This window comes from Rattus norvegicus, chromosome 14 (genome assembly GCF_021556685.1).
Source record: "Rattus norvegicus strain SHRSP/BbbUtx chromosome 14, alternate assembly SHRSP_T2T, whole genome shotgun sequence".
In the NCBI taxonomy this organism is placed as follows: domain Eukaryota; kingdom Metazoa; phylum Chordata; class Mammalia; order Rodentia; family Muridae; genus Rattus; species Rattus norvegicus.
This window is the reverse complement of record NC_141547.1, coordinates 2179182-2197273: the sequence shown is the minus strand read 5'-3', so window position 1 is coordinate 2197273 and position 18092 is coordinate 2179182. Positions and strand designations below refer to the sequence as shown.

Here is an 18092-nt window from a genome sequence, read left to right as displayed (position 1 = left end):
TGCGGGAATACACTTTGTTTGAATCCCAAAGAAAAACAAATCAGTGCAGCAAAACCACCTAAGGGAAGGACAGTCCAGGACTGCCTGCCTGGAAGCAGGGGAAAGTGGGACGTGGGCTTATTTATTTATAATGGGAACAGGGAGAGTTAGGGTACAGGCAGGATGCAATTAGAGGCTGAGCTTGTGAGAGTCGTACAGAAAGGGTAACTGTTTGTCCAAAGCAGAGGAGTTTCCAGAGAGTGAAAGGCCTGCTGGAAATGTATTTATATCTCGTTATTCACGGAGGACTGGTTCCAGGGCCTTCTCTCACCCAGGACACCAAAGCCTATTGGTGCTTACGTCCCTACATGAAGAGCATAGGTTTATGGACTGTTTCCACATCTCCTGCATGCTTATATCTCTAGGCCACTGAGAGTACCTAACATAGTGTAAGTAGTTCTTACACTGGGCTGTCGAGGGAGTTTGACAAGAGAGCTTGTTTAGCTCCCATGTTACCATGCTGTCCTCAACTGTAAAGCAGGCTACTATGAGTGTGTGGATGAGTGCAGAGACATTGAAGATCTGTGGAATGGCTTGGAGGCTTCGTTTGCAGGGGATCAGGGCACTGCTTATTTCACACATCCAAGTGTTCTGTTGAAACATTTCTGGGTTCTGGTATTTGTTTGTTCCTGTGTATGTGTTTGCATGTGTGCATGTGTGCAGAAGAAGCCAGAAGAGGGTGTCAGATCCACTGGGTTAGAAGAGGTTGTGAACTGCCTGACATGGTGCTGGGAACTGAGCCCTGGTCTTCTGGAGAAGCCACCAGTGCTCTCCTCTGCAAGTATTTTTAAATTGCTTTGTTTTCTTCCTTGTTCCTTTCTTTGGGAGATGGGTATGTTTGTTTGTTTTGGTGATGGTGGTACTAGAGAGTGAGCCCAGGACCTTTCTTCTCTGTGAGTTTTATGTTTATGTCTGTGTATTGGCAGGGGTGCCAGGGAACGAGTGGGGACCTTGCTTGTGTAGGCAGGGGTGCTGCTGTTGAGCTGTGCCCTGCACTGCCCAGAGGCTGGGGTAAGTTAGTCTTTCTGGAAATTACGGTCTCAAGGTTATCAGGGGCAGCACCCTAATATGCCTGTTAGCCTAAAGTAGGCGTTGTCCTTAAGGACTCATTTATGAACAACAAAGATACTTCGCTGGGGAAATCCTGAGAGCTTTAGCAGCTCTGCCAGGACCCAGGGAGACTGGGACAGCGTGTATGTTTTCATTACCCACTGCTGCAGTATCTTCACGTTCAGTCCCATTGGAGCACACCGGTGAACATCGTGATAGAGTAACCCATCAAGTTGACTCGCTTTCCTTTTGATATGTTCTAGATTTTTTCATTTGTGTCAAGTATTTTTTTTCATATTTCCTATTGTATTATGTGGTTTAAATTTTTTGAAGGAATTGTAGAGGCGGCCTGCCTCTTCCATCGCCTGATGCCTAGCTCTTCAGATGGACATGCAGCACTTAGTGCATTGTTCAGTGACTACTTAGTGCATTGTTCAGTGACTACTTAGTGCATTAGTCGGTGACTACTTCTTGCATTGTTCAGTGACTACTTAGTGCATTGTTCAGTGACTACTTAGTGCATTGTTCAGTGACTACTTAGTGCATTAGTCGGTGACTACTTAGTGCATTGTTCAGTGACTACTTAGTGCATTGTTCAGTGACTACTTAGTGCATTGTTCAGTGACTACTTAGTGCATTGTTCAGTGACTACTTAGTGCATTGTTCAGTGACTACTTAGTGCATTAGTCAGTGACTACTTAGTGCATTAGTCGGTGACTACTCAGGAGATGCTGAGGCGCTGTTCTAGGTCTGGCTGAAATGCATCACTGGCTCCTCGTCCTTGGTCACAGAACTCATGGTGGGGCAGGATCGAAGCCAGCATGGGAAAGAGGTGGAGATGTCACCTAAATGAGAGAGCATCTGGGAAGGACAGTGATGGGATCTGAACCTGGGCCCTAGGAGAGCAGCAAGTGCTCTTGGCCATTTAGCAGTCTCTCCTGCCCTTGGGGGGTTGAACTGACTAGACTGTGCTGTGGATGATCTGTTGAAAGTTGGCAGTGGGGGTCAAGTTGGATTCTGATGGAGCAGCTGATGTGCTGAGTGTTGCTGGATGACAAGCTCTTCAGAGAGGGTCCCACAATTCTTCCACTGCAGTTTGTACTGAGTGGATTGATTAGTAGAAGTCTGTCAAGTAATTAGCTTCCTCAGATATGGTTTGTTAAAAGATAATTTTAAGAACAAGTAAACTTAGCCGAGTTTAGTTGAACAAGGAACAATTGGTGAATCAGACAGCACTCAGAAGCAAACTGGGCAGTTCTCAGAGATAAAGTTCTCAGAGATGAGAAAGGGGGGCCCGGCAAGCTAGCCTGAGAGCAGCTAACACAAGCTAGCCTGAGAGCAGCTAACACAAGCTAGCCTGAGAGCAGCTAACACAAGCTAACACAAGCTAGCCTGAGAGCAGCTAACACAAGCTAGCCTGAGAGCAGCTAACACAAGCTAACACAAGCTAGCCTGAGAGCAGCTAACACAAGCTAGCCTGAGAGCAGCTAACACAAGCTAGCCTGAGAGCAGCTAACACAAGCTAGCCTGAGAGCAGCTAACACAAGCTAGCCTGAGAGCAGCTAACACAAGCTAGCCTGAGAGCAGCTAACACAAGCTAACACAAGCTAGCCTGAGAGCAGCTAACAGAAAGTTGCCTTCAGAAGTCTTTCTTAGGAGAAGGTGCTGAGCATGGCCGTCACTGTCAGGCCTTCAGGCAGGAAAGCATCAAAACCAGAAGCAAAATAAACAGGCCCAAAACAAAGAGGCTTCTCTCTAAAGCCAGAGAGGGTTTCATGAAAGGAATAGTGTCAAGCAGGAGTGAAAGAGGCACTGTGGCAGGCCAGGGGCAGAGAAGACAGCTTTCAGAGAGATACCATGAACAAAGGAAATATCAGACTGTGAGTTTTTAGGAGCTGGTGGGAGCTGTGTATTTTGGGGTGTAATAGCCTAATGTGACAAAAGACAGAGGAACCAGGCACCATGGATTGGGCTGTCAGCCACTGTGTCAGTTAGTCTTCAGTTGCTGTGGTAAAATAGCCTGGCAAATAGTTTATTTCAGATTTACTTGGCATACAACCCCTCATGTGGGGAGACAAGGCAGAGGACCTAATGCCAGCCTCTTAGGCAGCAGAGTGAGACATCTCTTCTGCACACAGGACGTGAGGCCAGGCTATGCAACCTCGGAGCCTGCTGCCTGATGTACTTCTTCCCGCAAGGCCCCCTCCTAAAGGTTCCATGACATTCTCAGCACACCAACTGGGACCAGGTGTTCAAATGCATGGGGCTGTGGTGGGGTAGAGGAATGTGACACTCATTTCATACTCAAACCACAACAGCTGGGTACTGGGTAGAGCGCAGCACACCAGGCTTTTCGGTTTCTTACCCAGGGAAAGAGCTGCAGGGACAGACCCGTGACCTAACAACTGGCTACAGCTACACCTTACCTTCTTTGGATCTAGTCTGGTCGGTTGGCTGCTTGTGGTTGGGTTAGGTTTGGCTCCATTACTAAACACACACACTTCTAAGTTACGTTTTACTTGCCAAGGGAGGTGGCAGTTTGTGGTGTGGGACCTGAAAGTATGGAAGTAGTCTTGGGTCACTCTTGATTTAGTACAGGGTAACACACACTATGATACACCAGTGACAGATATCAGATCTGTGACGTATGATATAAAATTTATTTTACTCTCATTAGTTATTTTATTATATATATTTTAATTTATTATTATATTTTACTTTTACCTGAATGGTGAATCTTTGGAAGAAGTTTTACAAATACTTATTTCTCTGTACATCTTCTTGATATTGTAGTGCTGACGTCACAGTAAATGCTTTCACATTTTTCTGTTGATTTCTGTTGAGTTTCTATTCGCCTACATGTCATGCTAGCCATAGGTTCTTGAAGGGGTCACAGGAAAATGTCCGAGATGATCAGTTCGTTACGAGACAAGATGGGAGAATGGTGCTAGAGAAATGGCCCAGTGGCTAAGAATACCTGATGCAGAGGAGCAGAATCATTTTCCAGCACCCACACCTTGTGGTTCACAACCACCAGCAGCTCCCGATCCCGATGACCCCCGACACACGTACACACACACACACACACACACACACACAAACACACACTACACACACTACACATACTACACACACACACTCACACAGACACACTACACATACACACTCACACACACAGTACACATACACACACACTACACATACACACACACACTACACATACTACACACACACACAAACACACACACTCACACACACTACACATACTGCAATACACACTCACACACACATACACTACATATACACACTCACACACACACTACATATACACACTCACACACACACTACATACACAAACACATACACACACACTACACACACTATACATACTACACATACACACTCACACACACACTACACATACACACTCACACACACCACACATACACACACACTACACATACACACACACTACACATACACACACACTACACATACACACACACTACACATACACACACACACACACTACACATACTACACATACACAGACACACACTACACATACTACACACACACACACACACACTACACATACACACTCACACACACACACTACACATACACACTCACACACATACTACACATACACACACACTACACATACACACACACACTACACATACACACTCACACACACACACTACATATACACACATACACACACACTACACATACACACACTACACACACACACTACACACACATACACACTCACACACACACTACATATACACACATACACACACACTACACATACACACACACTACACATACACACACACTCACACACACACACACACTACATACACACACACACACACACACACACACACACACACACAGATTCACTTAGGCTCCTGGTCTGGAGGGCTTCACTTTTCCTCTGTGACTTTGGCACACACAGTGGACTGAGTAGAAGAGCACATTGGGCAGAACAAACTGCTCACCTCCTGGCAGAAGCAGAAGAGGAAGAGGAGGGCTGAGGTGCTGATCAGTTGGCAGAGGGATGCATGCAAGAAGTCTAGTGCCACATAGACCAGACCTGGTGACACAGTCCTGTAATCCTAGCAGATGGGAAGTTAGGAGCAGGAGAGTCATGAGTGAATGCGTTTATACATGTATGTATATATGTATGTATATATTTATGTAGGTAGTTTGAGGCAGGGTCTGACAGTTCAAGTGGTGAATGCACCTCCCACTCGTGGCCACCCTGTCAGCGGCCACACTGTCTCTAGGCCCTTTTCAGACGGACTCTGGAGGCCAGGCAGTGGCCAAGCTAGGGCTTCAGAGGCAAGGAGCGGAGTGTTAGAAAGGAACCATCTCTTGCTAATTCAGTTAGTCATGAAGTTCGTTCTCGATATATAGTATTGACATATTTAAATATAGCTATATTTCAAGGCATATTTAATTAATATATATTTCAAAATAGGAAATATTAGTGATTTAAAAGTTTTTACTTTATTTTGAATTTGCTGCTTAAGTATTCTAGCTAATTGAGAAAATTATGAAGAAAACCTCTTGCAAACATTAGAAAATGAAATTTGGGGATGTCTAGCATTAAAGGAGCTGCCTTTTGTCTTTTCTTTTAAAGATGATTGTGACCTGGAACCGGTGTCTGAATTAGGAGCAGATTTGCTGAAGCTTTACCTGAGTCAGGATTATCACGACATTGACATTTGTGTTGATGGGAAAAGCTTCAAAGCTCACAGGTAGGGAGACTGATTTGTGTTGTGACCTGGGTTCAGAGAAGGGTGGGCAGTTCTCGAGCCCTAGTTCCCGCAGACACAGGGCTCCGCAGCACAGTCAGTCCGAGCAAATCTGCTCAAATCCACGAGAACCTTGAAGTGCTCTGCCTGAATTCCTTTAAACCTTATGGTGACAGAAAATGTAGCTAAGTGCACTTTTTAGTTCTATGGGTATTATGGTAACATGTGTATTAATAATAAAAATGTAATAAAATAATTTCTACGTGAATAGCATGTATTGTATTGAATGCACTGTCGCTCAAGTTCTGTGATTCCAAACAGAGGATGTTTATGAACAGTATTGACTAGGAAGTCTGATGCTACATTGTACTTTTACAAAACAGTTTGTGCTTTAGACTTAACTGGTTAGAGATAGCCCAGGCTTCTTAGATTTCAAATTAAAGTCTACTCTTGTTTTGGTCATGCTCTTTTGGTTGTCAAGTACCTAAAATCTGCTTAAAAGAAGAAAAAAATTATCAAGAAATACAAATTATTTGTTGGAACTAGAGGGAAAGAAACAAGGTAGGTCTCAACTGTGGATGAGAACCAGCCAGAAGTCGGAGGGGCCAGACACTGCACTTCAGATAGGGAGCTTGATAGGAAGTTCCTCTGTGTGCACCTACAGAGGATAGAGCAGGCTTTGCAGTGGTGTGTGTGTGTGTGCGTGTGTGTGCGTGTGTGTGTGTGTGTGTGTGTGTGTGTGTGTGTCCGTGCGTGTTAAGGTGCACATGTATATGTGGGTCTTCTGCACATGTGTGCGAAGGCCCACTCTGAGTTCAGGTATCGTCCTTGATCACTTTCCATTCTGAGGCAGGGGTTTTGCCTGAACCCAAAACTTGCCAATCTAGTCCCTAGGGTTTACCTACCTCTCCTCAGAAGTGCCAGCATTAGAAACAGAAGCCATGGCAGCCGGCTTTTATATGGGCTCTGGGGAATCAGAGACTTCAGACCTTATCCTCGTATGGCAAGCACTGTATCCACTAAGCAGATACAAGAATATGTTCTCTGCCCAGGAAGTAATGCTGAAGGCTCCATAGCCGTGGTGTGAGAATACAGGAAAACCTCCCAAACTCAAAAATCCTGTGCACTTCACAGTTAACCGACAGCAGTGCACCATGAGACTGTTTACTGCTCAGAACGTGGTGATATAGGTGCGGTCATATAAATGTTTTCCTAAGTTATAGCTCTCCTCGTCGTCGTCGCTACACAGCCCTGGCTGGCCTCAAATGCATAATTCTCTATCTCTACCTCCTGAGTGCTGGCCTCACACACACACACACACACACAACTATACTTAGCACTTGCCCAATTCTTATCAAATTCTCATTATTATACCAAAATACAGAACTTAGGAGGGATTAGGCAGTATGTTTTACATGTCGGACTGTGAGGTGTGTGTCTGTCTGCCTGTCTACCTGTCTGTATTTTGCCAACACCATTTTAAAATTTTACTTCATTTTGTACCCAGTTTTTTCTTGAGGCCATTTGGGTTCTGAAGTTCCGCCTGGGGAACCCTAAAGCTACCCCTGTCACAGAGGACAGGCAGAACCCCACGGCTGTGAGCATTTGCAATTTGTCCTCAGTGCTTACATGTGGCCCTTCCTTCTGTGCCTTAGACTGCACTGAATGAGTGGACAAAGAGCAATTTCAGGAGCGGAACTAGAATATTAGAGTTGAGTCACCAAGTGGGCACTAGGAGCTGAACTTGGGTCCTCTGGAGGAGCAACAAGGGCTTCTAAGCATCGAGCTCTCTCCAGCCCGTAGAGCTTCTTTTCCTGCTAAGTAAGCGACCCTTTAATGCAGTTTTTCATGTTGCAGTTACCCCAACCATAAAACTATTTTGTGCTACTTCATAACTGTAATTTGGCCACTGTTAGGAATCATAATGTAAATATTTTTGGAGATAAAGGTTTGCGGAAGGGGTCATGACCCCCAGATCGAGAGCCACTGCCCTAGAGCACTAGATCTGCTTTTCATTCCACCTTGTGGTACAAAGGAAATCTGAATTAATACCAAAGCAATTTCCTGAGGAGATGTTTATAATATGACCTACTTTGCTACCTTGTTTTCCATATTATGATAGTAAATTCTGCATCATGTTGTCTTTCTGGCTGAAATCTGAACGTTTAGTTCATAGTAATTCTGTTAAGTTCAAACCATTGAGACAAAGAGCTCAGGAAACACATTTGTGTGCAGGCCATATTTTTACCTCTGTCCTTCTTTATCCCCAGTCCTTCTGTCCCAACAGAAGGGAAGGGAGCTTTGCCTCAGGGTGGGAGGTGGCAGAGAAGTCCTGTGGCCTCTCGGCCTCGCTCCTTACTCAGGTTCTTTCTGACACTGTTCTCAGGGCTAAGCAGCTGCTGCTGCTTACTGGGGTGCAGCTGTGTCAGTCTCCTGCCTCCACTCCTTAGATTACCTGGTGAATCCCTGTCCTATTGAGCATTTCTGACTGCTCCAATTTCTTCCTGGCACCTCCAGGCTGCACCCCAACAGCCACTCTTGCTGATCTCCCACTTTGAAGTGTCATGTATTTTAATGTTTAGTAAGGCAAATTGAATGCTACATTTTGGAGGTAATTTATTTTCTGAGTCACATTATTAAGATTCTATTATATTTCTTTATTGGAAAAGTGAAGTAGTGAGTCCTAATTTTAGCTTCGTGGCACTCAGAATCTGATATTTCTCCTTATCAGTGTTTGGTATTATATTACTAGACATTTCATTGGGAATTGTAATGTTCAGTCCTTCTTTACAGTTAATAAATCACACGTATCAGAAGTGTGGTGTGTTACTCTGTACCAGGCCACTGTCCATGCATTTTTGGGCACATTAGCTGAAAGCCTTTCAGAAGTAGTAGGCTTCAGTGAGTTGGTATTTCTGAATTTGTATTCTGAGTTCAGCATTTATTAATAGTGGGAAGTTCTTTAATCTCTTGAGTCTCAATTTCTTCATTTGTAAAGTAAAAATAATAGTAATAAAGTCTAGGGTAAGAGGCTGTGCGGATGGAATCAGGTGGTCACAAACACACCTCCGTGTGGCTAATCTAGGGTAATGCTTTGGACCAAATGGCAGTTGCTCTGCATCCACACTGGAGTCTGGAGAAGGACAGCGTTGTCTGGGACACCTCTCTCACTACAGCAGACTACTGCTGTGAGACAAGACAAAGGTGCAAGGTGGCTATAAGCCTAAGATATTTATCTGATTCTTCACAAAATAAACTTGTTATTCCCTGTCTTTACAGGATTTATTCTTAATGATATATTTATATATACTCATGAACTAATTTCACATTACTATACAAAAGAGGGTTATTAACATCTTGGTATTACTTTTATTAATGGTGGTTTGTCAACACGAGAGGCTTAACATAATGCTAAGATGTGCAAGCAATAGAAGCAAAGGGGGGATCCTTGGTGCCACTCAGTGTCTGAACAAGGAGGTGTGCAGACCAGGGACTGCTGAGCTCCTCTTCAGGCTCCCGGTGCCCTCTGGGTGACATCCAGCTGACTGTTTCCTCCTGAGCCTTACCTCTGTCTTAAGTTTGTACCTTCCAAAGCTTACTAGGGTATATTCCATATGCTCACCCCGTTTGGACTGTCATTGGAGGACATAATTTGATGGATACTGTGCAATCCAACAACGTGTAGAATATAGAAAATCCAGTGGTGTCTGAGTGGGTGCTTTGGAAGAGGATTAGGGAAGGGTCATGTAAACCTGCATTGAGTTCAGCTAACAATATAGAGTGCAATGAGAGGTTCTGAGGTGTGGCCAGCACCACACTCTGTAGATGGACTCACCAAGGTTTGAACCCCCTTCTCACTTTAGAGATATTTGAGCTGGAAATCATGATAAGTACATGCATCATTCTTGCAGGAAAGAAGAACCCTGATTAGTGAATCGTTTTTAAAGGAAGATTGGCTTTATAGTGAAAGACAAAATGTGTGAGGACACTTTTTGTGAGGTGCTGTGGATGGAGCCTAGAGCTCTACCCCTGAGCTACCTTCTCCACTCTGCACATTCATTTTCAGTGATTGTCTGTGATGTCTGCAGTGTATACAGCTTGTTTTAAAATCTGATAGTTGATTAGTCGTCGTCGTCTTCTTCTTCTTCTTCTTCTTCTTCTTCTTCTTCTTCTTCTTCTTCTTCTTCTTCTTCTTCTTCTCTTTCCTTCTTCTTCCTCCTTTTCCTCTTCCTCTTCCTTTTCCTCTTCTTCCTCCTCCTCCTCCTCCCCCTCCTCTTCCTCCTCCTTTTTGAGACATGGTTTTTCTGTGTAGCCCAGGCTGTTTTGGAATTTGCTCTATAGAGCAGGCTAGCCTTGAACTCACAGAGATCTGCCTGCCTCTGCTTTCCCAGTGCTGGGATTAAAAGGGTGTGCCACCACCACTTGGCTAGTTTTGATTAATCAACTGTGGATTTGGCCATATTGTATCAGTAAATAGGGCATTTATTACACTATACAATTCAACATCAAAAGGCTTTCCAAGGAAGCTGCAGTCAAAAGATATCCTCTAAAACATTTGTCACAATGTAGAGTGCATAATGGTGATGTCTTCAGAAAGTTTCTACACTCTTCTGGGTTTGAACCTTAATGAGTTGTGTAGAGCGAAATAAAGCAAGATCTAGCCCCACCCCTTTTCCTTAAAGCAGGGGTGCTTAAAAGTCATCTCCTCGAGAGTCATTTTTGAGCAATCCAGGCCATTGTTCTGCATGGAATAGGGAATCCATTTCGGCTAAATTAGGACGTGTGGGCTGGCGAGCATTGTAGTGAGGCAGCAGCACAGGGGAAATGAGGGCATCTGGATACAGCCAGAAGCAGTGCTGTCAGTGGAGATCAGATTTAGTCAAAAGAAGAAAATAGTTCTTGACATGTTGGAAACTAAAAAGGCTGTTTCAAAGATTCCTAATACACCATGCCATCTATGGCACTGGTTAACCGGAGGCAGATGTCCTAATTAAAAAGGAGTCTTTTCTACGTTTCTATTTTAAGGTCAGAGTAATCACTTAAGCCTCAGACGCTTTTAATGCTTTCTCTGGAGAGAGCTAGCACACTGTGAGCATTCAACTCTTGTGATGCCGACGCAGGGCTAGATTAGATTGTAGGAGGTACGCACAGTGAGTATTAGAGAGCTTGAGGGGAGCCAGAGAAGCCTGGGGGTTGTGGACTCCAGTGCTGATCTGACCTTGGAAGAAGAATGGCCTGTGTGCACCTTAGGAGGCTGTATGTGTCTGGGGACATCCCCACAAGGCTCTTGGGAAATGTCAAAGCGGTCACCCATCAGAAAAGCCCATCCCAGAGATTTAGAAGCACCTTTCTCCTCCTCTGCTCAGTATGGCAAGAGTGCCACATGAGGAGGTGACCTTGGGACCAGTGTGCCTGAGATGGACTTCAGAGTGCTGTTACACAAGTCAGTGGCCAGAGGCATTCTCATGATTGCCCCCATGAAAGTCATGACATGCTGTGTATTTGTGTAACTTTACTGTTGGGCACAGCCAGAGAAACAGTGTCGATAGAATATTAGAACTCGAATGGTATTGTTCACTAAGGCTTTTTGATGGATTGGGCGTGGTGGTATTTATCTAATTGCAGCCCTCAGGTGGCTGAGGCAGGAGAGGCAGACCAGGTGTTTGTATCCCATCCCAACCAGCCAGTTCAAGATTAACCTAAGACACTTAGTCAAACCTGTCTCAAAAACTATTCTGTAACAGTCGTTCAGTGCACACTCAGACTGTGTGTGCTGCTGAGACAGAGATCCATGAGGGATACGTGTGATACACACGGGGTAAAACGATGCACACATATGCCGTAAAGTGAGATTGCTGTAGGAGGATAGTCTGCTGGGACACTGCTAACCTTGGCCATCTCTGTAGACTAGGATTGAAATAAAAAGGGCAAGCCAGGAGCTTAAGACCTCATTTGTACAGTTAAGTAGAGGGCTCCTATAGACCTCATGTATACAGTTGAGCAGAGGGCTCCTATAGACCTCATTTGTACAGTTGAGCAGAGGGCTCCTATAGACCTCATTTGTACAGTTGAGCAGAGGGCTCCTATAGACCTCATTTGTACAGTTGAGCAGAGGGCTCCTATAGACCTCATTTGTACAGTTAAGTAGAGGTCTCCTATAGACCTCATTTGTACAGTTGAGCAGAGGGCTCCTATAGACCTCATTTGTACAGTTGAGCAGAGGGCTCCTATAGACCTCATGTATACAGTTGAGCAGAGGACTCCTATAGACCTCATGTATACAGTTGAGCAGAGGGCTCCTATAGACCTCATTTGTACAGTCGAGCAGAGGGCTCCTATAGACCTCATGTATACAGTTGAGCAGAGGGCTCCTATAGACCTCATGTATACAGTTGAGCAGAGGGCTCCTATAGACCTCATTTGTACAGTTGAGCAGAGGGCTCCTATAGACCTCATTTGTACAGTTAAGCAGAGGGCTCCTATAGACCTCATTTGTACAGTTGAGTAGATGGCTCCTATAGACCTCATTTGTACAGTTGAGCAGAGGGCTCCTATAGATCTCATTTGTACAGTTGAGCAGAGAGCTCCTATAGACCTCATGTATACAGTTGAGCAGAGGGCTCCTATAGACCTCATGTATACAGTTGAGCAGAGAGCTCCTATAGACCTCATGTATACAGTTGAGTAGAGGGCTTCTATAGACCTCATACAGTTAAATCCTGCTTTTCATTTTCCTTGCTTTGGGAGGAATCACAGACTGTAATGTTTGTAATCTGTCCCAAAGACTCAGTCATACTTTACAGACGCTACCTTTGTCCTATCTTACGCGTTTTCCCCTGTGCTTGAGATAAAGTCCTGCTCTGTAGTCCTGGCTGGCTGATCTGAGTTCTCTATGGAGACTGGCCTCAACCTTGTCTCTTCCCTGTCTCTGCCTTCCCAATGCTTATGTTACAGTCATGCACCCCACACCTGGCTCCTGTATTAAAGCAGAATTCTCAGATCAGTGGTTGGATCCTGTGAGTCTTTCTTTTTCTTGAGTGATGGGACCACTGTGTGTACCACTGGATCTGATGGTACATTGTATTTTTTTAAAACTTAAACCTGTATTTCCTAATTTTTTAAAGTTCTTCTTTACCAGTGAACTGTGTTTAGTGCCACACATTAGGGAATTTTTCACTGTATCCCCACTATTTTTTTCTAGTTCAGTTCCATTGCAATCATAGAACAGTCAGTTGAGTTAAATATAAAGACTCTTCTGATAGCACAGAATGTTTGTCTTAGTGAAAATGCAGTGCACTGTGCTTTTGTCCTCTCAAAAGTCTCTATCCATGAGCTCCACAGATGGTTCAACAGTGGCTCAACCACCTGTGACTTCAGTCCCTGGGAATCCGATGCCCCTTTCTCAGGCACAACATGTACATGATACACAGACATACATGTAGACAAAACACTCATACACGTCAAAAAAAGATAAAAAAAAAACTTGGCCTATCTCAAAGTTAAAAGATTTTTCACATGTATGTCTCTTTCCTCAGAGATTTTATAATATTAACTTGTATATTTAGTGGTGGTTCTATTTTGAATTGTAAATGGTGTGGAGTATTAAGGTTCGTTTTTTCACAAACATCAGTAAAGCTGTCTTTTCCTAATACCACTGATGAGAAGAATCTCCCTCCTTCCCCCACTTCCCTCCCCCCACTCCCTCCCTCCCTCCGTCTGTCTGTCTGATAGGGATTGGCTGATTCAAAGCTGTCATTATAAGGACACGTCTGTTCCATAAACATCCTTTATCTTAGAGTTTGAATCCTGGGTTGTCTACCAAATCTTTTTAGTGTGCCCCAGTTGTAATAGTGTCCCTCAAGCCTTGAAGACTTCAGGAAGCTGCCATCCTCCTGATTTTTGCTCAGTTTGGCAGTCTCCCTAGTGGGAAGTTTCACATGCTTGAGGCTCCATCTCCTCTTCTGCCGTTCTCTAATAACGTGTCTAACAACAGTGGTCATATTCTGATGCCTTTCTGGTGGGCGCCATGCAGGAAGAGCTGCCATAGGCAAGTGAGCTTCCTAGAGACACATTCATTTCAGGTGGGCCTGGGTTCTTGATCAAGGGATGTGGTCATAGGTTTCTGATGTGCACCATGAAATAGAAAGGTTATGAGTAAAGAATAAATGATTCTATGATAACGGATAAATTAACCAGTTTAGCTGATCAGAACTTCAATAATAAGACATAAGACAGATGCCCTGTTCTTAGTAAGTACAGATGGTGCTGAGCATAGGCAGAAACTTGCCAGTACAGATTGGCCTGCTTAAACTTCGTTAATCTGTGGCATGAAAATTATTGCTTGGGCTTACAATGAGCATGTGGAGAGAAAGGTAAATGTCTAGTTAGATAAAAACTTCAAAGGAAGGACACATAATCAAATCATTGTGTAATGATTTTAATCAATTTTTGAGGGTTTGTTTTTCTGGTGATTGTTTTTGGAAAATGTGTAACTCGTGGCTATGAGGTAATCTTGTTTTTACATGGAAAAACTTTCTCTTAGGGAGTATAGAAAGAGTTAAGAGAAAAAATAAAGGGCTGGAGTCTTCTTTTGCTTTAACCACCATGTGTGTGTGTGGGGGGGCGGGTGCACGTGCGTGCACATGCCTGATTTCCCCCATTCCTATTTTCTAGCTGCTGGCTGCCATCAGCTGCTCTCTGAGCTGACCCCGTCAGCCCTCCCAGTGCTGACCCCATCAGTCAGTCAGTCAGCTGCTGCGAGTGCTCACCTCAATCACTGATGCCACACCTTGCCTCCTGACTCAGTTTCCCTTGTGGGGTCAACGCCGTCCTTTGACTCTTGCTTCTTTTCTTTTCCCCAGTAGACACAGCTTTTATAGAAAACCACTCTTTCCTACTTGTTCTCATTAGGCCTTTAGGAGTAGGTAAACCAGCATCATGGAGCTTTCTGAAGCCTGCCGATAGACAGCTTGCATGCTCAGCCCTCATGGCAGCTGCCATAGCTGTTCGTGCAGCAGCAGCAACTGGAAAAACAACAACAACAAAACAAACCAACACCTACCCAGCTGAGCTAATACCCATCTGCAAGAAGCAGTGAAGCTCAGGCAGCCAGGCAAGGTTCCCTGGCAGCCAGGAATAGGCCGAGACTTCCTTGCCAGTCTCCCCTGTGTTTGCGAGACAGACAGTGGAAGACCTGTTATGAGTTCATGATCACTCTTGGAAGGCTTGGCCTTTCCCTTCCACGGCCGCACTTTACACTTCTCCCGTAGCGGGTCTCATTTTGTCACCTAGCTTTGTCAGTCGTATTCGGCCAGCTGGACCCAGCTGCTGTGTGCACTCCGGCTTCAGAGCACAGAAGGAAGGCAGTAGAACTACGTAAGGAACAAAGGCAAAAGGAAAGAAAGAAGATTTCAAAACCTGGATCCTGCTCTCGGGTGCTCTCTTCATGAGGAGAGGCCTGAAGTGAGGACTCCAGGCTTTGTCTCCCTGCAATCTTAAAAGACTTCAAGATTCACTGGGGCATTTCCAATGCTGTGGACATGGCTGAGCAAGTGTCTTTGTGAGATGGTATAGTGCTTCTGGGTATATGCCTGCCACTGCCACTCATGCTTCTATTCTAGTAATGCACATATGTTTGTGTGTGTATGTGTAGATGTATGATTAAGCCATCGACAGTGTGCCCTCCCCTCTGCCCTCTCCTCCATCAGTCCTGCCCATGCTCCACCAGAGTGCAACACTGTTCTGTATGTTGGACTCCAATACAGATAAAGGAATTTGGGAATAAATAGTTGATTAATACTTTATTTGAAAAGACATGAAAATTCAAAAGAAAATCTCTTTTGCATTCTCTCAGGCCTAGAATACAGCCAAATGCAACTGCAGTAAATTCTAACTTAGAGCTCAGAACCTCTATTGGAAAGTCTACCTTTAAAAAAATTCATTTACAGGGATTTCCACCTCTTTCCCTTTTTATAAACCTATTTTTATTTTATAGTACTGTAAGTGGTGTTTTATGGAACTCAACTTGTTTCCTGGCTCTGTGTTTTGAGACAGGGTCTCCTGTGGCAGCTAAGGTAGCTTGGATCCTCCTGCCTCAGCTTTCCAAGTGTAGGATGACAGATATATGCTGTCAAGCCTGGCTTTTGAATTAATGTTTTAAATAGACAAATGTGTAGATATAACTATGTTTATAACTTTTGTTACAAACAAGACAAAGAAGGTTATGCTTACAGAGGTGGGAATGAAGATTCTTGAGACCTCCGTTTGCACAGTGTGTAAATGCTCACGTTTCCCGTCCTCTCTCTAGGGCCATTTTAAGTGCCAGGTCGAGTTACTTTGCTGCAATGCTGAGTGGCTGCTGGGCTGAAAGCTCCCAAGAGTGCATTACTCTTCAAGGGTAAGTCGGCGCGACTGTACATGATGGCAGATGACACTTACACAGTGTTCTCCCTGTGTATTCAGTGAGACACACAGCGTCTTCCCTGTGTGTTCAGTGAGACACAGCCTAGATGGTAGAACTTTCTGATCCAAAGGCAGAGGAGATCACTTAGTAACCGAGGTTGCATATGATTCTGCTCAGGCCCCGAAACAGACTTGAGGGACTGAAGTACCACAAACCAGTTCTCACAACGCGAAGGTTCAGGGGTCAGGCAGGGCTTCCTTAGCTCACAGGTGTTCCCTGTGTCTCCTGTGGCATTTGCCACTTGTATTGTGAAAGGATTTCGTGATGTTGCTCTGAACACTAATCCGTCCTACCCAGGCTCCAGTTTCTGTTTAGTTTAAGCTCCTCTCTTCCCAGCGGCCTCCTCTCTGCATGCTGAAGGTTGGAGGCTGAAGGATCAAGGTTCAGCATCTGATTGGGAGGACACAGTCAGGTCATAGGGGCACATTCAGATTATAGGATATTTAAAGGCATACCTAGTAGTGACATTTTGTTATCACTGTTGAAATACAGCTTGAGGGGCCTGGGGAGATTGCTCAGTGGTTAGAGACCTTCCTGCTTGCCAGAGGATGTCATGGCAGTTCCTAGTACCCATGTTGGACAGCTCACAGATGTCAGATCCAGCTGTGGGGATCTGATGGCCTCTTTTGGACCTCATGGGCACCAGCACACATAGACACATAAATAAAAATTTTTAAATCTTAAAAACAAAACAAAACAAAAAAAACAACTTGAAAGATCCATCTGCCAGATGTGAGATGTTTCCTTTGAGGTGAACTTAAGATGTCCTCTGAGAACAGAACAGGTTGAACCGGCAGAAGCTGCATCTCTTCAAGAGAGGCTGCCCTGTGTTAGCTTTGGAAACTGGCTTAGGGCCTGTGTCATATGCCTTAGGCGCTCTTTCTTCAAGGTGGCAAAGCTGACGCCGTAGGCTGGCCTTAAAGCCTTATCTGTAGATGTGTGTGTGTGTGTGTGTGTGTGTGTGTGTGTGTGTGTTGGTTAAAGCACTTTTAGGAGTGCATTCTCTCCTCCCATGATGGGTTCAAGGGCTTGGACTGAGGTCATGAGCCTTGCATGGCAAGGGCTTTACCAATGGGCCAACTTTTTTGGCATACATTTAAAGTGGCATGGTTTTCTGTTGCCTCAGGTCAACAAAAGCATATTGATAAAGGGATTCCTCAGCAAAGGAAAGTAGTGAGTGCATATCTAATTTCTCCTGTAACACACCTTAAAATTTCATGTAGGCTGGTGACAGACAGCATCAACTAGATAGATCTTATCAAGTGTATCTTTGTTTCTCTGTCCTCAGCAATTTATACTCCTTCCTTTCCTTGAGATAGGGAAGGAAGATTCACATGTCAAAATGATTAAAATAAGGTCTGAGAAGTTAAATGTCTTCTCAGGTTTATATAATTATATCAAATATGAATCTCATTTATTAATTCTTTTAAAATGTTCTTTCATTTAAACAGGTGTATACACACACACACACACACACACACACACACACACACGTACATGTACATGCCATGTTCTGGAGTTCTCTTCCCCCAGTTTTCCCCAGGTCCCACACTTCCCTACTCACCCAACTTCATGCCCTCTTTTTTCCTCTCTCTTTAGAAAATAAACAAAAACCCCAAATAAAACTGAAGCAACACACACACAAACACAAGACCTCTAAAAACACAAAACCAGAAACTATAGGTACAAATACAAGAATATTAGGACAAAAAAATGCCCAAACAAAGCAATACCAGACAAAAATGGCTATAAAAATTACTGTACAGAAAAAT

At 44.2% G+C, this 18092-nt stretch overlaps 1 protein-coding gene across 6 annotated transcripts in view; it reads left to right on the top strand.

Annotated features, from left to right (window-relative positions):
* Nucleotides 1-18092, top strand: part of Btbd8 (BTB domain containing 8) — a 68674-nt gene that overhangs the window by 13715 nt on the left and 36867 nt on the right. For all 6 annotated transcript variants that reach the window (NM_001419526.1, XM_087582101.1, XM_087582098.1 and 3 more), the window contains 2 exon segments: nucleotides 5744-5861; nucleotides 16165-16254. In NM_001419526.1, coding sequence (NP_001406455.1) covers nucleotides 5744-5861; nucleotides 16165-16254 — 208 coding nt within the window.